At 40.6% G+C, this 21929-nt stretch overlaps 2 protein-coding genes across 2 annotated transcripts in view; both read right to left on the minus strand.

Moving 5' to 3' along the window:
• LOC143276316 (galactoside alpha-(1,2)-fucosyltransferase 1-like) overlaps positions 1 to 21929 on the minus strand; it is a 294798-nt gene that overhangs the window by 72257 nt on the left and 200612 nt on the right. The gene's annotated exons all lie outside the window — the stretch shown is intronic.
• The window catches only part of LOC143276055 (complement C3-like), a 111167-nt gene that overhangs the window by 722 nt on the left and 88516 nt on the right, over positions 1 to 21929 (minus strand). Inside the window, exons 31-39 of the mRNA XM_076580441.1 lie at positions 20059 to 20168; positions 17625 to 17719; positions 16749 to 16832; positions 13574 to 13679; positions 11497 to 11604; positions 9479 to 9559; positions 7326 to 7409; positions 4472 to 4610; positions 25 to 3745 (exon numbers count right to left, since the gene is read on the minus strand). Of these exons, the coding sequence (XP_076436556.1) occupies positions 3628 to 3745; positions 4472 to 4610; positions 7326 to 7409; positions 9479 to 9559; positions 11497 to 11604; positions 13574 to 13679; positions 16749 to 16832; positions 17625 to 17719; positions 20059 to 20168 (925 nt within the window). The 3' untranslated portion in view covers positions 25 to 3627. The remainder of the gene's footprint in view (positions 1 to 24; positions 3746 to 4471; positions 4611 to 7325; positions 7410 to 9478; positions 9560 to 11496; positions 11605 to 13573; positions 13680 to 16748; positions 16833 to 17624; positions 17720 to 20058; positions 20169 to 21929) is intronic.

The raw sequence follows: 21929 nt of genomic DNA on the forward strand, positions 1-21929 counted from the left end.
TATTTATCTATCCAATCTCTCAACCTGGAACAGCGGAAGTGATTTTATCATCTCACTATCTGTTACTGGTTTATTGATCTATCCAATGGTTTATTGATCTATCCAATCTCTCAACCTGGAACAGCGGAAGTGATTTTATCATCTCACTATCTGTTACTGGTTTATTGATCTATCCAATGGTTTATTGATCTATCCAATCTCTCAACCTGGAACAGTGGAAGTGATTCTATCATCTCTCTGTCACTGGTTTATTGATCTACCCAATCTCTCAACCTGGAACAGCGGAAGTGATTTTATCATCTCTTTATCTGTCACTGGTTTATTGATCTATCCAATCTCTCAACCTGGAACAGTGGAAGTGATTCTATCATCTATCTGTCACTGGTTTATTGATCTATCCAATGGTTTATTGATCTATCCAATCTCTCAACCTGGAACAGTGGAAGTGATTTTATCATCTCACTATTTATCTGTCACTGGTTTATTGATCTATCCAGTCTCTCAGCTTGTGACAGCCAAAGACCGTGTCCACTGGAGACTGGTCTTTGCAAAGGGGGACTGAAGATCATCTCTGAGACAAACAGCTCTTCAGAACAAACGGGAGGGAAGGAGGAGGAGGAATTTTGTTTAATGTCCCGTCACACATATCGGTGATTGAAGACATTTTGTTAAAGTATTTATGAATACATCTGAGTATTATCGGTTAGAAGGGGTGGGAGATGTGGATGAATGGAGGGTTGGGAGAAACTGGGCAAATGAGGGTAAAAATGTGAGTGAAATATGGAAGAAAAAAAACCAACAACAAAAGGGTTTGGGGGGAAAAGAAGAAGAAGAAGGGAAAAAAAAAAGAAAAAAGAAAGGTTAATACACGAAGAACAAAGTAAATACTGATTTCGGCTTCATGTTAATCGTGGCGTGTAATATTCTGGTAGAAGAGCACCGCTCCTAAAGAGGCCGCCGTTACAATGGCTGAAGTACAGCCACGAACACAGGTCGACGCACAAATGGACCTTGTAGCACTCTCCTACCGAATCCACCGCACAAAAACTCTGATTTCACATCACCAATACACAGATGAATGGGGAATTAACAAGAGACTGTGGGCTGCAGATTCTCTCCCTTGCAGTGTGTGTGGGGACCATTGTGTCATCCAGGATACAGGTCTCCATTCCCACCTCAGGACCCACTCTCAACAGAAAAGAAAAATGCAGTCTGCTTCGTCTACACATTCGTCATGCTGACAGTGAGACCCCAAATCCATCAGCGCAGTCTGACGATCATCTCAGAGGGAGATTTTTGTGAAGGAAAAGAAAAAGTCAAAAAAAAAAGGTACATGGACAGGTCACATAAGTAATCTTCACATGCGGTGAGTTTGCTTTGCGGTGAGAAATTTCACACAGGAAATTTCTTACCACTAAGAAAATTATATCATCATCATCATTAAAATGGGTTGTTTTTTTATGTTTTTTTTTTTGTTTGTTTTTTTTACAAGGCAGAATTTCCAATGGATACTGTTTATTATTGAAAGATGCCTCCTGTCTTCACAACGGTGGAGAACTAATCTTCATCTTTGTAACAATACCATCTGACAAGATCATATTGTACAAGGTTTTCTTCCTTCTGTACAGTAAAAAGTTAACGTTCTTGTGCATGCATGCTTTGAGACACCGTGGTTCACAGATTCATCTATTCACAGAAATGGAACAAAATAACATTGTACATTTCCTCTGGACAGGTTCTTTTCCAATGTGGAAAATGGTCTCTTCAGTAATGATTATCCTGCAGAATACTGTTAAAAGACATGACAAAGTGCAGCTTGTATAAACTTGAAACAACAGCATTCATAGAAAAGTTGAAAAGATTTTTTTTTTTTTTTAATGCGTTGTGCTCATATTCATAACAAAAACAGTTCATTAAAATCAATCATTACATATGTACAACAAGACATGTGTAAAGTTTGGTCCAACTGATAACAAAAAAAAAATGTCCCCATGTCAAGATAAAATATGTCACCACCTTTTTAGTTCATTATGTAAATTAACACAAAAGATATTTTTCACATGATTTTGATCATTTAGGATTTCAACAGTCTTATCAAACATCATTCTGCGTTAACATTTTTCCCCAAAAATAACCAGCAAAGGTAGTTGTTTTTTTTCATATATATATATATAACTGGCAGATAACAATCTGAGTTTCTGTTTGTTCTCAAGTTGCCAAAACAAAGGATATTTTTCTTATCAATAAAGTACGCCAATTCCAGCATACTTTTTAAACATACTTTGAACATTTTTTTTTTTTCTTTTCATACAAACCTGTTGATTTATCTTGAGCTAGGACATGTGTCCTAAGGCTAAGCTTTTGAATTTTCTGATGAAACTCTGTCAATGTACAGAACACATCCAGAGACAGGACTGTCAGATGTGTCCTTCGCTCTGCAGTCAGTGCGTCGTTCAGAACAGCCGAGTTCCATTGTCGTGAACAAAGTGGGGCGTGCTACACTCTTTGTCTTCTTCATGAGACGAGCCTCTAGTCTTGTTCGCTTACTTGGAAGGCGTGAACTTACTTCTCAACGCTGTGTGTTGTCTCGGGTAATGGCACTGCATGCAAAATCATTTTCAACACTGTCTGGCACGAAGTGGATAAAACTAACAACACATTGCATCCATTATACTAGTATCTACTATTAAGGTTATAAAAAGATTTTTTTTTTTAATGTTTAGACATCAGCACAGCAGAGAAAGGCTCTCTCCTCTTGATAATATCAACTGGTCAAAGGATTGCATAATCTCAATTTTTAAAAAAATAATAATAATAAAGATCTCATTCTCAAAGAACCTACGGGTGTTTCTCTTTCTTCCCCACACTTTTTTTTTAATCACCCGGGGAGGTGGGGAAGGGGTGGGGGAAGGTTCTTCTCTTTGATATAAACCAGTCACATTGTGAACAGCTCAGAGATAAAGGGGGCGTGGGGGGGAAAACAACTCCTCTCTGTGTGCTATGATCAGTCAGTTTGTACACAACAACATTAACTCTCTCCATACGAACGGCGAAAGAGACGACGTTTACAGCGTTTCACCCCAATTACCATCATCAAAATATTGCAAGCAGAAGGCTCTTATACTGAAGAGGTGAATGTTGACAAAGAATACCACAGTTCTGACGACGGAAGCTAAAGGTTGGGTCATTGAGGCACCCACTGGACATCCGATGGGTCTGTGTAGAGGAGAAGAGAGGACTGGCCGAACTGAGTGAGTTAACAGATTGTTCTGAGCTGGTGGCTTCAGTTTTCCACTTCCTTAAATACAAAAAAAAAAAATAATAATAATTACCAAAAAGGAAAAACAAAACCAGCAAAAACTGTAAAAAAAATAATAAATAAATAAAAAAATTTAAAAAAAGTGAGAGAAAGAATGAAGGCTACACATGTAGTGTCTCCATGCCTAATTACTATTCCTAATAACCAAGGCTACACATTTAGTATCCACATGTCTAACAACGAAGGCTACTCTAAATATTTAGAGTCCGCATTGCCTGATGATGCAGGCTGCTCGTTTAGAGTCCGCATGTCTGATAACGAAGGCTACACATTCAGAGTCGGCACGTCTGATAACAAAAGCTCTGGGGTCAGTTTCCACATCTCTGCAAAGCGATGTTGATGAAATTTGCGATGCGGTCTGGGTCACTGTGGCGATTAGAAATGGAGCTGACGAAGGCAGTAGTGTCATCCACCAAGTAGATTTTCCTGCACACCACACAGTTCAACATATATATATATATATATATGTGTGTGTGTGACGGGCGCAATAGCCAAGTGATTTAAGTGTTGGGCTTTGAATCTCAGGGCCCAAGGTTCAAATCTTAGTAACCGCGCCTGGTGGGTAAAGGGTGGAGATTTTTCCGATCTCCTTTGTCAGCGTGTGTGCAGACCTGCTAGTGCCTGAATCCCTTATGTGTGGATACGCAAACAGAAGATCAAATACACACGTCAAAGATCCTGTCATCCATGTCAGCGTTTGGCGAGTTATGGAAACAAGAACATACACCCAGTATGTACACTCCCGAAAATGGAGTATGGCTGCCTACACGGCAGCCACAGAAGTGAGAAATACAGAAAGAAATCACACACACACACACACACACACAACAGCCTGCTCTAAACATACACTATTCAACCAACATCTCAGCTTTCACAGACCTTTACAAATATGTTGACTTGATAGCCATGGACAAAGTGAGACATACAGAACACACACACACACACACACACAACAGCAACGACAACAACAACAACAACCCACATAAATCGAGCACACGCACACAACACACTCATTAACAAATGACTCGGTGTTCAGTCTTTTTCTGGTTGTACACAAACACAACAACCACCACCACCACCACCACCACCACCCACATAAATCGAGTACACACACAATATACTCATTAACAAATGACTCAAGTCTTCACGGACCTTTGCTGGTTGTTTCTGGTGATGAAGGTGTCGATCTGAGAGCCGAAGAAGAAGTGCGGGGCAGTGTAGCCGATACTGTGTGGACAGGCACATGTCTGGGGAGTCACCATCTGGATCTGGGGGTCTGCTGGCTCCGTGCCTGTACATACACACGCACACACACACACACACACACAGAGGTGCGCGCACACTATGTATGCCTTTGACACATATACACACATGATAACATTTTCACACACATGTGTACATACACCACCACTACGTATGCCTTTGACACATATACACACATGATAACATTTTCACACACACGTGTACATACACCACCACTACGTATGCCTTTGACACATATACACACATGATAACATTTTCACACACACGTGTACATACACCACCACTACGTATGCCTTTGACACATATACACACATGATAACATTTTCACACACACGTGTACATACACCACCACTATGTATGCCTTTGACACATATACACACATAATAACATTTTCACACACACACACATGTACTTACACTACCATTACATATGCCATTGACACATATACACACATGATAACATTTTCACACACACGTGTACATTCACTACCACTACATTTGCCTTTGACACATATACACACATGATAACATTTTCACACACACGTGTACATTCACTACCACTACATATGCCTTTGACACATATACACACATGATAACATTTTCACACACACGTGTACATTCACTACCACTACATATGCCTTTGACACATATACACACATGATAACATTTTCACACACACATGTACATATATACACTACCACTATATATGCCTTTGACACATATACACACATGATAACATTTTCACACACACGTGTACATACACCACCACTATGTATGCCTTTGACACATATACACACATGATAACATTTTCACACACACGTGTACATACATCACCACTATGTATGCCTTTGACACATATACACACATGATAACATTTTCACACACACGTGAACATTCACTACCACTACATATGCCTTTGACACATATACACACATGATAACATTTTCACACACACATGTACATACACCACCACTACATATGCCTTTGACACATGTACACACATGATAACATTTTCACACACACGTGTACATTCACTACCACTACATATGCCTTTGACACATATACACACATGATAACATTTTCACACACACGTGTACATTCACTACCACTACATATGCCTTTGACACATATACACACATGATAACATTTTCACACACACGTGTACATACACCACCACTATGTATGCCTTTGACACATATACACACATGATAACATTTTCACACACACATGTACATATATACACTACCACTATATATGCCTTTGACACATATACACACATGATAACATTTTCACACACACGTGTACATACACCACCACTATGTATGCCTTTGACACATATACACACAAGATAACATTTTCACACACACATGTACATACACCACCACTACATATGCCTTTGACACATATACACACATGATAACATTTTCACACACACGTGTACATTCACTACCACTACATATGCCTTTGACACATATACACACATGATAACATTTTCACACACACGTGTACATACACCACCATGACTCTGGCTGCTACTGCCCCTTGTTTTCCAACTTGGATTTGAAGACCAAGAGGGGAGGTTAGCATGTTAGTCATATTCTTTCTGTCTTTATAGTTTCTTCAAGGGGAAGGCCCTCATCTTTAACACAAATATCATCACTTTTAAATGAGGAAGGCCCTCGCTTTTAACACAAATATCATCACTTCTAAATGAGGAAGGCCCTCGCTTTTAACACAAACATCATCACTTCTAAATGAGGAAGGCCCTCATCTTTAACACAAATATCATCATTTCTAAATGAGGAAGGCCCTATCTTTAACACAAATATCATCACTTCTAAATGAGGAAGGCCCTTATGTTTCACACAGATATCATCACTTCTAAATGAGGAAGGCCCTCGCTTTTAACACAAATATCATCACTTCTAAATGAGGAAGGCCCTCACTTTTAACACAAGTATCATCACTTCTACATGAGGAAGGCCCTAGCTTTTAACACAAATATCATCACTTCTAAATGAGGAAGGCCCTAGCTTTTAACACAAATATCATCACTTCTAAATGAGGAAGGCCCTCGCTTTTAACACAAGTATCATCACTTCTACATGAGGAAGGCCCTAGCTTTTAACACAAATATCATCACTTCTAAATGAGGAAGGCCCTAGCTTTTAACACAAATATCATCACTTCTAAATGAGGAAGGCCCTCGCTTTTAACACAAATATCATCACTTCTAAATGAGAAAGGCCCTCGCTTTTAACACAAATATCATTACTTCTAAATGAGAAAGGCCCTCGCTTTTAACGCAAATATCATCACTTCTAAATGAGGAAGGCCCTCGCTTTTAACACAAATATCATCACTTCTAAATGAGGAAGGCCCTCGCTTTTAACACAAATATCATCACTTCTAAATGAGGAAGGCCCTCGCTTTTAACACAAATATCATCACTTCTAAATGAGGAAGGCCCTTATGTTTCACACAGATATCATCACATCATCACTTCTTTCTATTTACCAATGTACCAATCTATCAATCAATCTATCTCTGTCTATCCTTGGGAATACCTATCTACCTATCTAAAAATTTCTTGTCCTGTTCATTTATTGTGTCACGACATTAAAAACAGATACAGCTTACACCAACAAATACACCAAACAGCTTACACCAACAAAAAACAACAACACATCTTTCCTCTTTCCCAACAACACTGAGCACCGTAAAAGGGGCAGCGGGTTACTGACCGTTTTTACGAACTTCAACAACGTCAGCCATCATGTTCACCCACTTGGCAGAAGCGTTACTGCCCTGGGACCGGATCTTGTAAACTGAAAACACAGGATCCATGTCCCTTTAGACCCTCAGATCACACCCACGTATCATTATCTTCTTCTTCTTCTTCTTCTGCGTTCGTGGACTTCAACTCCCACGTTCACTCGTATATACGCGAGTGGGCTTTTTACGTGTATGACCGTTTTTACCCCGCCATGTAGGCAGCCATACTCCGCTTTCGGGGGTGTGCATGCTGGGTATCTTCTTGTTTCCATAACCCACCGAACGCTGACATGGATTACAGGATCTTTAACGTGCGTATTTGATCTTATGCTTGCGTATACACACGAAGGGGGTTCAGGCACTGGCAGGTCTGCACATATGTTGACCTGGGAGATCGTAAAAATCTCCACCCTTTACCCACCAGGCGCCGTCACCGTGATTCGAACCCGGGACCCTCAGATGGAAAGTCCAACGCTTTAACCATTCGGCTATGGCGCCCGTCCTCGTATCATTATCAAATCTCATCCTTTGCTGCTTACAGTCCAACTGATCACATGATGGCACCGGGGCTGAAAAAAAAACTATAAATAAATATGAATAACAGTTTCAGTTTCAGTTTCAGTAGCTCAAGGAGGCGGCACTGCGTTCGGACAAATCCACATATAACTGTTACACCACATCTGCCAAAGCATCTAGATGCCTGACCAGCAGCGTAACCCAACACGCTTAGTCAGGCCTTGAGAAAAAATAAAAATAAAAATGAAATAAAATAAATTAAAATAAAATAATAATAATAATGATAATAATACAAAAATAAATAAATAAATAAATAAATAAATAAATAAAATAATGATAATAAAAATAAAATAAAATAAAATAAAAAGAAATAAGTAAATAAATAAATAAATAATACATCAAAAGAACTACTACAACTAATAATAATATTCACAAGGTGCAAAAACTTGCTGAAGTCAACTATAAGCGTACAAAAATAAATAAATAAATAAATAATTAATTAAATAAAAATAAAATTAAAATAAAATAAAATAAAATAATTTTAAAAAAAATAAAATAAAAAATAAATAAATAAAATCAAGAGTCAGAGATGATACCAGTGTCAGGATTCATGAACAAGAAGGGGCAATATGAATAACAAACAAAACAAGCAAAACAAAAATGGTTTCAGTTTCAGTTTCAATTTCTCAAGGAGGCGTCACTGCATTTGGATAAACCCATATATGCTACACAACAATATATGCTAGGCAGATGTCAAACCAGTAGCAATACCAAAGGCACTTAGTGAGGCGTACTTTGGACACCACCTACTAAGCCCCCTACTAACGACAATAATGGCTTAGTCGCGGAGCCAGACTGAGTGACCGTCCCACCCAGAGTGTAGTTTAGTATTCAAGCCTTTAAAGGCTGAAAGTAGACCAGATGAACGACAAAACTACGTCCGTGGGCGACAAACGCAGATCTGCACGGATGTAGGTTTGACGTCCATGGGCAGAAATGTGTTAATGTGGGAAATGAAGACTGAGGAACTCGGAATACAAAAGACCATTTCTCAAAGACCGAGATTCTTTAATCTGTCCACAGCACACAAGTCAGCCATCCCAGGGAAAAAACAAGACATGTAAAACAAAATCCATGAAAAACAAGCCTAACAAATGAGCTGATTACTAATTCCAATCAAAATAATAAACGGACAACCCCCGCCCCCCACCCCCTCCGAGTCTTCGCAAAAATCTATCAAAAGAAAAGATTCAAGAATGGTTTCTTCAACTCTTCAAAACCAATTTATTGACTGTATGCTTGTTATTGTGTGCATGTGTGCGTGCGTGTGTGCACGCGCGTGCGTGCGTGCGTGCGTGCGTGCGTGCGTGTGTGTGTGTGTGTGTGTGTGTGTGCATGTGCGTGTGTGTGTTGGGGGGGGAGTAGGGAGCGGCTGGGGGGGGGGGGGGGGGTATGTGCGTGTGTGGGTGTGTCTGTGCACTGTACCTCACATTTTACTGTAAAGTGTTTTGAAGGGTTTGACAGCGCTATATAAACGTACCATTATCATAATCGTAATCATCATCAAATGTGGCATAGTTAGGGGAAGCTCAACAAGGAGACTCACTGTATTCTGAGCTGCAAACCAGGCTGCGGATCTGGTTCAGCGACACATCGTGTCTCCTCGTGTAGCACTGTCCGCACCGACCTGGGAACACACAGCGCATCTGTATGTACACAATCATAACACAGAGCGAACACAACGCTATTTCTACACGCACAGTGTATCGGCATGTACGCAATCATAACACAGAGCGAACACAACGCTATTTCTACACACACAGTATATCTGCATGTACACAATCATAACACAGAGCGAACACAACGCTATTTCTACACACAGTGTATCTGCATGTACACAATCATAACACAGAGCGAACACAACGCTATTTCTACACACACAGTGGCTCTGCATGTACACAATCATAACACAGAACGAACACAACGCTATTTCTACACACACAGTGCATCTGAATGTACACAATCATAACACAGAGCGAACACAACGCTATTTCTACACACACAGTGGATCTGAGAACGTTGATGTTTTTGACTTTTTGCATTCATTATCAGTTGTTTCGCTTGTCAGTTTAACGACTTATCTTTTACGAAGTCCTTTAAGTAATTTCTTGTGATTGTATTTAGATTTTTTTTTCAAATTTTACCCTCATTTGCCCAGTTTCCCCCAACCCTCCATTCATTCACATCTCCCACCCCTTCTAACCGACAATGCTCAAATGTATTCATAAATACTTTAACAAAATGTCTTCAATCACCCATATGTGTGACGGGACATTAAACAAAATTCCACCCTCCTTACCTGAAACAAGGTTCAAGGTCCCCTGGAGACTTTTACAGCCATCAAGGCAATGATTTAATATTCACTGTGTCTAGGGTTCGGCACAGTGACGGGCACCATAGCCGAGTGGTTAAAGCGTTGGACTGTCAATCTGAGGGTCCCGGGTTTGAATCACGGTGACGGCACCTGGTGGGTAAAGGGTGGAGATTTTTACAATCTTCCAGGTCAACATGTGTGCAGACCTGCTAGTGCCTGAACCCCCTTCGTGTGTGTATGCAAGCAGAAGATCAAATACGCCTGTAAATACTCCTGTAATCCATGTCAGCGTTCGGTGGGTTATGGAAACAAGAACATACCCAGCATGCACACCCCTGAAAACGGAGTATGGCTGCCTACATGGCGGGGTAAAAACGGTCATACACGTAAAGGCCCACTCGTGTACATACGAGTGAACGTGGGAGTTGCAGCCCACGAACGCAGAAGAAGAAGGCACAGCAAGGATGCACCCAATCCTCATCCTTCGAGCCGTTTTAAACCTTCCCCGACTGATAACCGTCAGATAACCCATTCACACTTGGGGCAGAGTGAGGAAAACCAAAATGAAGCACCCTTTCCCAAAGACGGAGCACCGTGCCCAAACGGGGGCCTCGAACCCTGGTCACTGGTGAACTGAAGTCTAATGCCTAACCACCTGCCATGGCACCTTAAAATTAAAAATTTTAAATCACTGAAATAAATGAATAAAAAAAAAAGGGGGGGGGGGGGTGGAGGGGGGGCTGAGGGAGAGGACTCGCCTTAAAAAAAAAAAAAAAAAAGACTCAGAAAAGGACTCATCTGAAAAAAGGAACTTTAAAAAAAAAAAGGACTCACCTGGAAAAAAGGACTCACCTGAAAAAGGACTCACCTGAAACCTGAAAAAGGACTCACCTGAAAAAAGGACTCACCTGAAAAAAAAGAACACCTGAATAAAAGGCCTCATAAAAAGACTCCTGTAAAAAGGAATCAAAAAGAACCCACCTGAAAAAAGAACTATAAAAGGACTCACCTGTAAAAAGGACTCAAAAAGAACCCACCTGAAGAAAGGACTAAAAAAAGGACTGACCTGTAAAAAGGACTCAAAAAGAACCCACCTGAAAAAGGACTAAAAAAAAAAAACCTGAAAAAGGACTCACCTGTAAAAAGGACAAAAAAGGACTCACCTCTTAAAATGGACTGTAAAAAGACTCACCCAAAAAAAGGGACTACAAAAAGGACTCAGCTGAAAAAAAAGGACTCGAAGGACTCACCTGAAAAGCAGCGACACTGTCCCTGGTTGTTGCTCCGATTGTTGGCGCAGTACACCTCCAGGTTGACCTCTGACACCACAGGGTCATAGGTGTGTATGCATGTTGGATCTGAAACATACAATCATTACAATCAAACAATGAAAACCCTCTCCCCTTACAAAAAAAAAAAAAAAAAAAAAAGCAACAACCCCCCCCCCCCCCAAAAAAAAAAAAAAGAAAGTAGAACAGCCCCCAAAAAGAAAGCAGAACAGCCCCAAAAGAAAGCAGAACAGCCCCCCAAAAGAAAGCAGAACATGAAAGCAGAACAGCCCCCCAAAAGAAAACAGAACAGCCCCAAAAGAAAGCAGAACAGCCCCCCAAAAGAAAACAGAACAGCCCCAAAAGAAAGCAGAACAGCCCCCCAAAAGAAAGCAGAACAGCCCCAAAAGAAAGCAGAACAGCCCCATCTAACAAACGAGAATGTTGTAGTTGTGTGGGGTGGGTCCTATCTTCCGATACAGCATTTTCCACAACAGGGTAAGGAAGAACAAGAGGGGGGAGGAAAAGGGTATGGACACCTCACACGGGGCGCGTCCCCCGGGTGGCGGATGGGGGAGCCCTCCCTTTGGGGGTTGCACCAAATGATACGGAATAAGGTGCCGTGGACCCACATAGTCTAGGAGAAGGACAACTCTGATTTCAAACCCGGGCAGATGGAGTCCGTTAGCCTCAGCAGGCAAGTCCTTCCAAGAGAAGGAAAACTCCCAAGAGAAAACCCGGCCAACTGTAAACAGTTACCAGTACAGGAGATCACCGAAGACGGATTTCTATAATATCTTGGTTGAGTCAGTTTTTGCCAAAAGTCACACAAAGCAGGGAAGCATAACAAAAAATGTAATTCATCTTCCATACCCAGACTGCATAAATGGCATGTAAACATAGGTTCATTCAAAATGCTGCACCTAAAGAATAACGAATCTAAATTTAGTCATTGCACATTTTATATATCTGTTCAATCCCAACTCAAAGTATGGCTTAAAACAGAGGATGCGGATGTGGATGTTTTATTCATTTAAAGGCCACTGCCCCTCATGAAGGGGTAAAATACACAAACAAGCACAGTCACTGAAGAAAATTAGTAAGTTGCTACATATCTGATAGGTAATGCCTTGTACAAGTATACTGACAAATTCCTTATGATGCTTTCTTCTTCAGATGCCAGAAGTGGACTTAAATTAAATTGATTCAGATATCTATAAAAGTAAGTGCGATATATCACACTCTCAAACTAGTTAAAGCAGGACAACATAAAACAAAATGCAGCTCATCTTCATTCCACTTTTTGCACAATCGACACTTTTAATCATGTGCAGAATGTTTTCCTGTAATGATGATAATGCTGAGAAATTTCTGAAATACCAAAACAGAATCTTGTCATAATGAATCTAAAGTGTCTGTCTAAGTTCATACACAGGTAAATCCTAACATCATGCCAGTACAAAATGTCCTAGAACATGCAAAAACTATCGCTATTATCAGTTTCAGTTTCAGTAGCTCAAGGAGGCATCACTGCGTTCGGACAAATCCATATATGCTACACCACATCTGCCAAGCAGATGCCTGACCAGCAGCGTAACCCAACGCACTTTGTCAGGCCTTGAGAAAAAAAAAAGGTGAATAAATAATAGATAAATACATAAAAAACTACTACCACTACTAATAATATGTATAAGGTGCGAAAACTTGATGAAGTCAACAATAAGCGTACATAAATCAGTAAATAAATAAATAATTAAATAAATAATAATTATAATATCATCAGCATTAACTCTCTCCATACGAACGGCGAAAGAGACGACGTTAACAGTGTTTCACCCCAATTACCATCATCAAAATATTGCAAGCGGAAGGCTCTTATACTGAAGAGGTGAACGTTGACAAAGAATACCACAATTCTGACGACGGAAGCTAAAGGTTGGGTCATTCAGACACCCACTGGACATCCGATGGATCTGTGTAGAGGAGAAGAGAGAACTGGCCGTACTGAGTGAGTTAAGAGTGGAGACAGGTAGAGAGTTCCAGGGGTCCCTCCACTTACCAGGATCTTCGTGGGACTGCACGGTCACAATGGCCGGGTTACGACGCTGGACAGGGCGTCGCTCAATGGCGCGGAACGACACACACGTGCTCTGGTTGTGTGGCACCTGCAATGCCAGAGAGGACAAGTTTTTCTGTTTGTTTGTGTTTTGTTTTTTCTTCTCCAGAGTAAGAACAAACTGTTACAGAAAGGAAACTGTTGTTTTGTTGATTAATTTATAGTCTATTCCTCAAAGATGATGATATTAGACTAAAAATAAATGTTATCGTTAACATTCCCATTGTTATTATTAGAATATCATTATTATTTCTATCATCATTGTTTTTTTATCATTATTACTTAGAAATCATCATTTCCGAAAATTAATGTCAGGGGAAGAATTATTCAACTGAAAAGGGGGCAGCTGAGGTGGAAGGGGGGCAGGGGGGTGTGGGGGGGGGGGGGACTGAGGAAGAAGAGAGAGAGACAGAGAGAGAGAGGGAGGGAGGGAGGGAGAACAGAATGAGAAAATAAAGCACAAAATGTGAAATGGAGAGGGCAAGTGTCAGTGATTGGAGAAAGAAAAAACATCATATTGGAAGGGTGTGTGTGAGAGGGGGCTGATGGGGGAAGCGGGATTAGGACAGAAAATTAATAATCAATAATCAAATCAGAAAAGAAACTCCCCCCCCCCCCCCCCCCAAGATTATAATTATTCAATCTAACATATTTACCATAACCCACTGGTACAGACTCTGGCAAGGGGTCTTGATTCCTATCCTACGAAAAATGCTTACTCTGCCCAAGCGGAGATATCGAAAGTAGCTATGACTAGTCAGTAGCCTCCCTTGGTAGATTACCTCCCTTATGTTATGCAGCAATCATGTCTGTGGTGTTTCTGGTTTCTCCTCATTTTGTTTCATTTCTTCCTCTCCTTTAACCCCTTAGTCGCTGAACCTTTGTGAACTGAGATCAGTGCGGGAGAGGCTGAAAGACAGGTTTTTTTTTTTTTTTTGGGGGTTTTTTTTGTGAACTTATCAATTGTGCCATTGACCCTGCTGAACTAAAGTCACGCAGTACAGTCCCCTGGGAAAGAAGTCAACAAGAAGAGTGGTTAGCATCGCGGACTGACGGCTGGGAGGATGCAGGTTCGAGAAAGTACAAGATCAGCACTCTATGCTACAAATGTATTCACAAATCAGCCCCTTCCTATCTCTGTGGCTGCCTTCACCTCTACACTCCATCTCGCTCACTACGATCAGCTTCGGATCCACTCCACTTATGCATACCCAGATTTAAACTCTCGACTGTTGGCCGCCGTTCTTTCTCTGTCTCTGAACCTTGCAATTGGAATGAACTTCCTCTTTCGCTTCGTCAAGTCTCCACACTCAGCTCTTTCAAGTCTGGCCTTAAAACTCACCTCTTCCCAAAATAGCCTCCCTTCCCTGCCTCTTCCTTGTCTTTAGTTTCTCCAGTTTTAGAGTTATGCATGCGTGTGAATGACTGGTGTGAAAGCGCTTAGATTTGTCTATGCACAAGATTCAGCGCTATATAAGTACCATTATTATTATTATTATTATTATTATTATTATTATTATTAATCCCAGTGGAGGTGGGTTTTTGAGCTCGTGGCCAGCTCCTACCCAGAGTTGAGAGTGCTGTGGGCTTAAATGGGGAGACTGGGACCACACAGTCGAGTGTCATTCAATTCAAGGATGCGTCTTTGGGTGTGTTGCTCTAATTACTTGACCAACACTGCAAGTGTCTGTATCTCTCGGGCCTGGTTAATGCCAGGATATCATTACGACAGGAAGCGTAGAGTACAGCCTTGTCACGCAGTCCCAAACCAAAATGGACCTCCATGGCAACATCGTCATTGTTATCATCGTTCTCCTCCTCCATCATCATCAATATAGACAAAACAGTCTCAAAGTCTGTGGCCTTTCATGCCCTGCTCCCATGGTGACCTCAGTTTTGATACCCCTCTACTTCTGTGCTTGGGGTGAATCCTGTCAATGTCTTCAGTGCCGGCACATTCATGGGGGAGGGGCTGTTGTTTGAGGGGCGTGGTGGCGGTCTCCACTCTGGGAAGGACGTTCACTCAGTCTGGCTCCGTGACTAAGCTATTATTGTCGTTAGTAGGGGGCTTAGTTGGTGGTGTCCTAAGTACATTAAATCAGAACAGGCACCACTGAACACCACTGAAGTGACTCAGCTGCAATGCAGGGTCTCCTCTGGTGTGTGGTCTCCTGGCGACCTAACATCGATGGTTCCCTGCGGACTGCCGACGCTGGAACTGTGACAGACGAACCCGGGTGTGGCCATGCATGGAGGAATCTAAATGAGCGGCGTGGGAGTAATGCCACTGAAACGGTGCAATTTTTTTTTTTTTTTTTTTTTTAAAGAAAAAAAAAGGAGAGTGGTGACTTGACAACCGGACCTCCAAGCTTGGTTTTTTTCTCAGCTGTTGTTGTCTCGTTTGTTATTTGTCAGATGGATTTCCCCCCATCTCCTCGACAAAGGTGGCGGTACGTTGCAGGTCCTCCAGTCCTCCTTAGAGCTTCCGGGCCGCTGGGATTGGGTCGGGCTTTACCTCAGTGAGGCGACAGCTCTCTCAGTGATGGGGGAACTCAGTAGCAGCAGTTAAGGGGTTAAAAAAAAAAAAACCCATAAAATTTGGTTCGTTCAACTTTCTTGATTAATTCTCTTTTTCATTTTCAAGTCAATCGTAAAAAAAACAACGATATATGAATTTTATACCTATGTCTCTGTAAAATAATAATAATCTTTGCTCTTATAAGAAAAACTTAAACAATATGTTTGTGTTGTGTGCGTGCGTGTGTGTGTGTGTGTGTGTGTGTGCGCGCGCGCACGTGCATGTGTGCACGTGTTATCTGAGTTCATGTATACGTTTTGATTCTTCCGAACATGCATGAAAATTCGCTTTTTTTTTCTTCCCCCCAAACACCAGAAACAAATTTCTGACCCCACCCTCACCCCCAATGTTTCTCGTCAATGATAACAGTCCGTACATTGGTCAGTTAGTTGTTTCTCATTAACAATAAAGTAATCCTATCAGTCGGCAGATCTGCTGTTTTCTCAGTCATCCTGTGTCCGATGGTTGGTCAGTTACTGCAAGTTAGTGGTCAGCAGGTTGGCTCAGTCACTGAGTCGGTTGACTGGATGAACTTTTTACCTGGTTGAATTTCATTTCCACTGCAGTTTTCTCTTCCACGTAGATCAGGCTGCTTAGCGACAGTGACTCTCGATTCTCATAGATCTGGGGGGGGAAAAAAATCAATAGCTGTGTGAAAATGTGTGCAGATAAGTGAGCACAGTCTCTCCATATATGCGCACACACACACACACAACAACAACAACAACAAACAAACAAACAAGCACATATGCAACACACACACACACATATGCACACACACACACACACACACACACACACACACATTCACACTTGTTTTTTCATGAATAGATATTAGATACATATGTGTGGGAGAGCGTGCATGCACATACATGCATGCATGTGTACGTGCACACACATGTGCACACATACATGTTTGTGTGTGTATGTTAGTGTGTGTCTTTGTTTGTTTGTGTGTGTGTGTGTGTGTGTGTGTGTGTGTGTGTGTGTGTGTGTCCATATGTTTGTGTGTGTATAGGTGTGTGTATGTTTGTGTGTGTGTGAGCATAATATGTGTGTGTGTGTGTGTGTGTGTGTGTGTGTGAGCATAATATTTGTGTGTGTGTATGTGTGCGTGTATGTTTGTGTGTGTGTGTGTGTGTGTGTGTGTGTGTGTGTGAATGTCTATGAGTTCACCACCTGTCCTGATGCACTGCCAGTTTCCAACACCATGAAATGTTTTTGTGTGTATGTTCAGCTTGTGAGCCACAGAGGTGAAGAACCAAAACAGATCTGCCGTGCTACGACATCCATCCATTCAGCAACCTTGGAGACTGGGGGGAATGGGAAATCACTCTGATCTATCACTGTATGAGAGCACTTGCTTCCCTTAGGCCAGCAGCACTGTCTTTGGGAAATGCTTCACAACACACTCACCCTTTCCAGGTCCTGACGGTGGGGTGCGTACCCACTGAGCATGCCAATGCTCAGTATCGTACGGTCAGCGTACATGTTCTCCGTTGACCTGCAACACACACACAACCGCCGCCACCAGTTTCACTTTCAGTTTCAGTTTCTCAAACAGGCATCACTGCATTCAGACTGACATTTATTTATTTATTTATTTATTTATGTACGCTTATAGTTGACTTCATCACGTTTTTGCGCCTTATACATATTACTAGTAGTGGTAGTAGTTATTTTTTTATGTATTTATCTATTATTAATTCACCCCTTTTTTTCTTCTTTTTTTCTCAAGGCCTGACTAAGCGCGCTGGGTTACGCTGCTGGTCAGGCATCTGCTTGGCAGATGTGGTGTAGCATATATGGATTTGTCCGAATGCAGTGACGCCTCCTCGAGCTACTGATACTGAAACTGAAACTCATGACTAATCCTATATATACGCTACGCCACATCTGCTGGGCAGATGCCTGACTAAGCAGCATTACGTCGTCTCTTTCGCCGTTCGTATGGAGAGAGTTAAAGCTAGCTAGTTATGTGTTGAATAGACAAGGTGGTTGTTTATTGTAGGTCCCCACCTGAACCGCTTTTCAAATAATAATCTACAGAAGTAGTGCATACAATATCTGATTATTGATTAATTTTTTGTTGTAATCCCACTTCCCCCGTCCCGCCTCTCACACACACCCTTCCAATATTATGTTTTTTTTCTTTCTCCAATCACTGACACCCACCCTCTCCATTTTACATTTTGTACTCTATCTTTTCCACATTCTGTTCTCTCTCTCTCTCTCTCTCTCTCTCTTCCTTTCTTAGTCCCCTCCCCCTCGCCCCCTACTACTAATACATTAAAATAAGCAATAAAATGAAATGACAATTCAATGTTCAATACCATGAGTACTTAATACTCAACGGCAAACTGACATGGGGACACAAACACAAAACAGCCTATACTATGACGAAAACAACCTTGACAACAAAACTAAAGGCAGAAATGAATATCAACAATAATAAGAACATAACAACAACAAAAAATAAAGCACCTGATGCAAACTTTAATACAACAATGAAGTACAACATCATCAACAAAAAACAAGAACAGTTCTTCTGCTGCTACTACTACTACAAATAATGATAATAATGACATCAATAATATTATCAAATAATGCAAAAAAACAAAAGTGACAAAAAAAGACAACAACAAAAAAAAAAAAGGATGGACAGCATGTAAGCAATGATAATTTCTTCTTCTTCTTCTGCGTTCACTCGTATGCACACGAATGGGCTTTTACGTGTATGACCGTTTTTACCCGGACATGTAGGCAGCCATACTCCGTTTTCGGGGATGTGCATGCTGGGTATGTTCTTGTTTCCATAACCCACCGAACGCTGACATGGATTACAGGATCTCTAATGTGAGTATTTCAGTGATCTTCTGCTTGCATATACACACGAAGGGGGTTCAGGCACTAGCAGGTCTGCACATGTTGACCTGGGAGATGGTAAAAATCTCCACCCTTTACCCACCAGGCGCCGTCACCGTGATTCGAACCCGGGACCCTCAGATTGACAGTCCAACGCTTTAACCACTCGGCTGTTGCGCCCATCAGCAATGATAACAACAATACTAAAAACAAAAGCAAGAAAAAGAAGAAGAAGAAGAAGAAATAACATCACCACCAACAACAATAACACTAAACACAAAAGCAAGAAAATGGACAACAACAACAACAACAACAACAGAAACAAAAGCAAGAAAATGAACAACAACAACAACAACAACATTAGAAACAAAAGCAAGAAAAAGAAGGAGAAATAACATCACCAACAACAACAATAACACTAAAAACAAAAGCAAGAAAATGGACAACAACAACAACAATACTATAAATAAAAAAAAGGAAAAAATAACACCACCACCAACAACTAACAATTTTTTTAAAACAAAAAACCCCCAAAAAGGGAAAAAAATACGAAGAAAAAAAGAAATGAGAAAAAAAAAAAATTTAACCCCAAAAAATAACCCTTTTTTAAAAAAAAAGGAAAAATAAAAACCACACAAAAAACCAAAAAAAATAAAAAACCCCTTTTTTTAAAAAGAAAAAGGAAGAAGGAAAAAATAAATAAAACAACGGGCAATAAATTTCCCAAAACCGGGGGGAAATTTTGAAACAAAAAAAAAACTAAAAGAAAGGGCAAGAAATAGAAAAAAGAAGAAGAAAAAAACACACCACCAACCAAAAACAAAACCCATTTTTTAAAAAACAAAAACAAGAAAAAAGGAAAAAAAAAACCCAAAAACAACAACTAAAAAAAAAAAAAAAAAAAAGGAGAAAAACACCACCACCAACAACAAAAACAGCACCTTGCACCTTAAATGAAATGGAAACCGGGGGGAATTGATCTGACGGTGGGAGTCGGGCCCATCTCCATGTTCAGCACTGGCTGATCTCCTTCTCCTGTTGTCTCTGCTCCCACCATCGTCACATCCCATCTGGCAGTACTGACACATCTCGCTCCTGCCAGCATCAGTGCAGCAGTTATCAAACAGCCGCTGTGAAAACGTGTTCTTTTGTGCCCCCCTTTTAACTCACTCAGTACGGCCAGTCCCCTCTTCTCCTCTACACAGACCCCTCGGATGTCCAGTGGGTGTCTGAATGACCCAACCTTTAGCTTCTGTCGTCAGAATTGTGGTATTCTTTGTCAACATTCACCTCTTCCGTATAAGAGCCTTCTGCTTGCAATATTTTGATGATGGTAATTGGGATGAAACGCTGTTAACGTCGTCTCTTTCGACGTTCGTATGGAGAGAGTTAATAACAAAATCACCAAACTATGAAGAAAATTTACTGCATTTTATAAAAAAAAAAAAATTAACTCTTTCACTACCAAGTTTCTGTGTGGAAAAAAAAACCCACTCCCCAGTGCCAACTATTTTCGATAGGATGCTCTCAGTCACAGGCTTCTGTTCATGTCAAAACAACACAGAGGACTTGTTCAGTTCAAACTCAGTCAGGGGGCAAAGGTTACTGGCAGGAAACTGGCTGCAGCTGTCAAACTTTGTTACAATGTGAAAAAAAAAGGTCTTTTTAATGTTGACTCCTCAATGTCAGCTAAAGTCGCCAATGGCGGTGCACTGACTAGTCTACTAAAGTTGCGTGTGGTGGTGCAAGAGTTAAACCACAACAAAAATTTTACTGCTCCTTCATAAAATCATTAAGCCACTATGAAAATGCATTACTTCCTGACAAAATCACCACACTGCTAAGAAAACATACTTTTTCATAATTACTAGATGTATACAACAACAACCCTTTCTCCTCAATTCTTTACTGACTTCAGATAATTTTTTCGGTCAACAGATAATTTTTCTCATTTTTTTGTAAATTCAACTGATGTCTACAAATAATGTTTCTCCTTGGCAAAATCATTGCAGAATACAGATGATTTTCGTTTTTCTTGTAAATTCATTGCTGACTACAGAAAACTTGACACTTGTTCATAAATTCCTTGCTGATTACAGAAAATTACCTGTAAAATATTTGTTGACTTCAGATAATGTCCACCTTTCTTTTTTTCCCCACCCTTTTCTTTCTGTTTTGATGTTACATCATTTCATTATTTTTTTAACAGGTCATTTAACTCACTCAGTACAGCCAGTCCTCTCTTCTCCTCTACACAGACCCCTCGGATGTCCAGTGGGTGTCTGAATGACCCAACCTTTAGCTTCCATCGTCAGAATTGTGGTATTCTTTGTCAACATTCACCTCTTCAGTATAAGAGCCTTCCACTTGCAATATTTTGATGGTGATAATTGGGGTGAAACGCTGTTAACGTAGTCTCTTTTGCCGTTCGTATGGAGAGAGTTAATGTCCCGTCACACATATGGGTGATTGAAGACACTTTGCTAAAGTATTTATGAATACATTTGAGTATTATCGGTTAGAAGGGGTGGGAGATGTGAATGAATGGAGGGTTGGGGGGAAAGTGGGCAAATGAAGGTGAAATGAGGGTGAAATTTCAAAAAAAATTTCTAAATACAATTACAGGAAATTACTTAAAGGACTTCGTAAAAATAGAAGTCATTAAACTGACAAGAGAAACAACTGAAAATGAATGCAAAAGGTCAAAAACATCAACGTTCTCAGTCACTTGTGAAGACACACTTTCGTGTACATAAGACTTCATCAAGTTACAGTCAAAAAGTATATGCTTAATTGTCAGGTTACTAAAGCATATGCACTTGACATTAGAATAACACTTGGTCTGTAATGAATTTG

The sequence above is a fragment of the Babylonia areolata genome, chromosome 31 (assembly GCF_041734735.1).
Source record: "Babylonia areolata isolate BAREFJ2019XMU chromosome 31, ASM4173473v1, whole genome shotgun sequence".
NCBI classification, from domain to species: domain Eukaryota; kingdom Metazoa; phylum Mollusca; class Gastropoda; order Neogastropoda; family Buccinidae; genus Babylonia; species Babylonia areolata.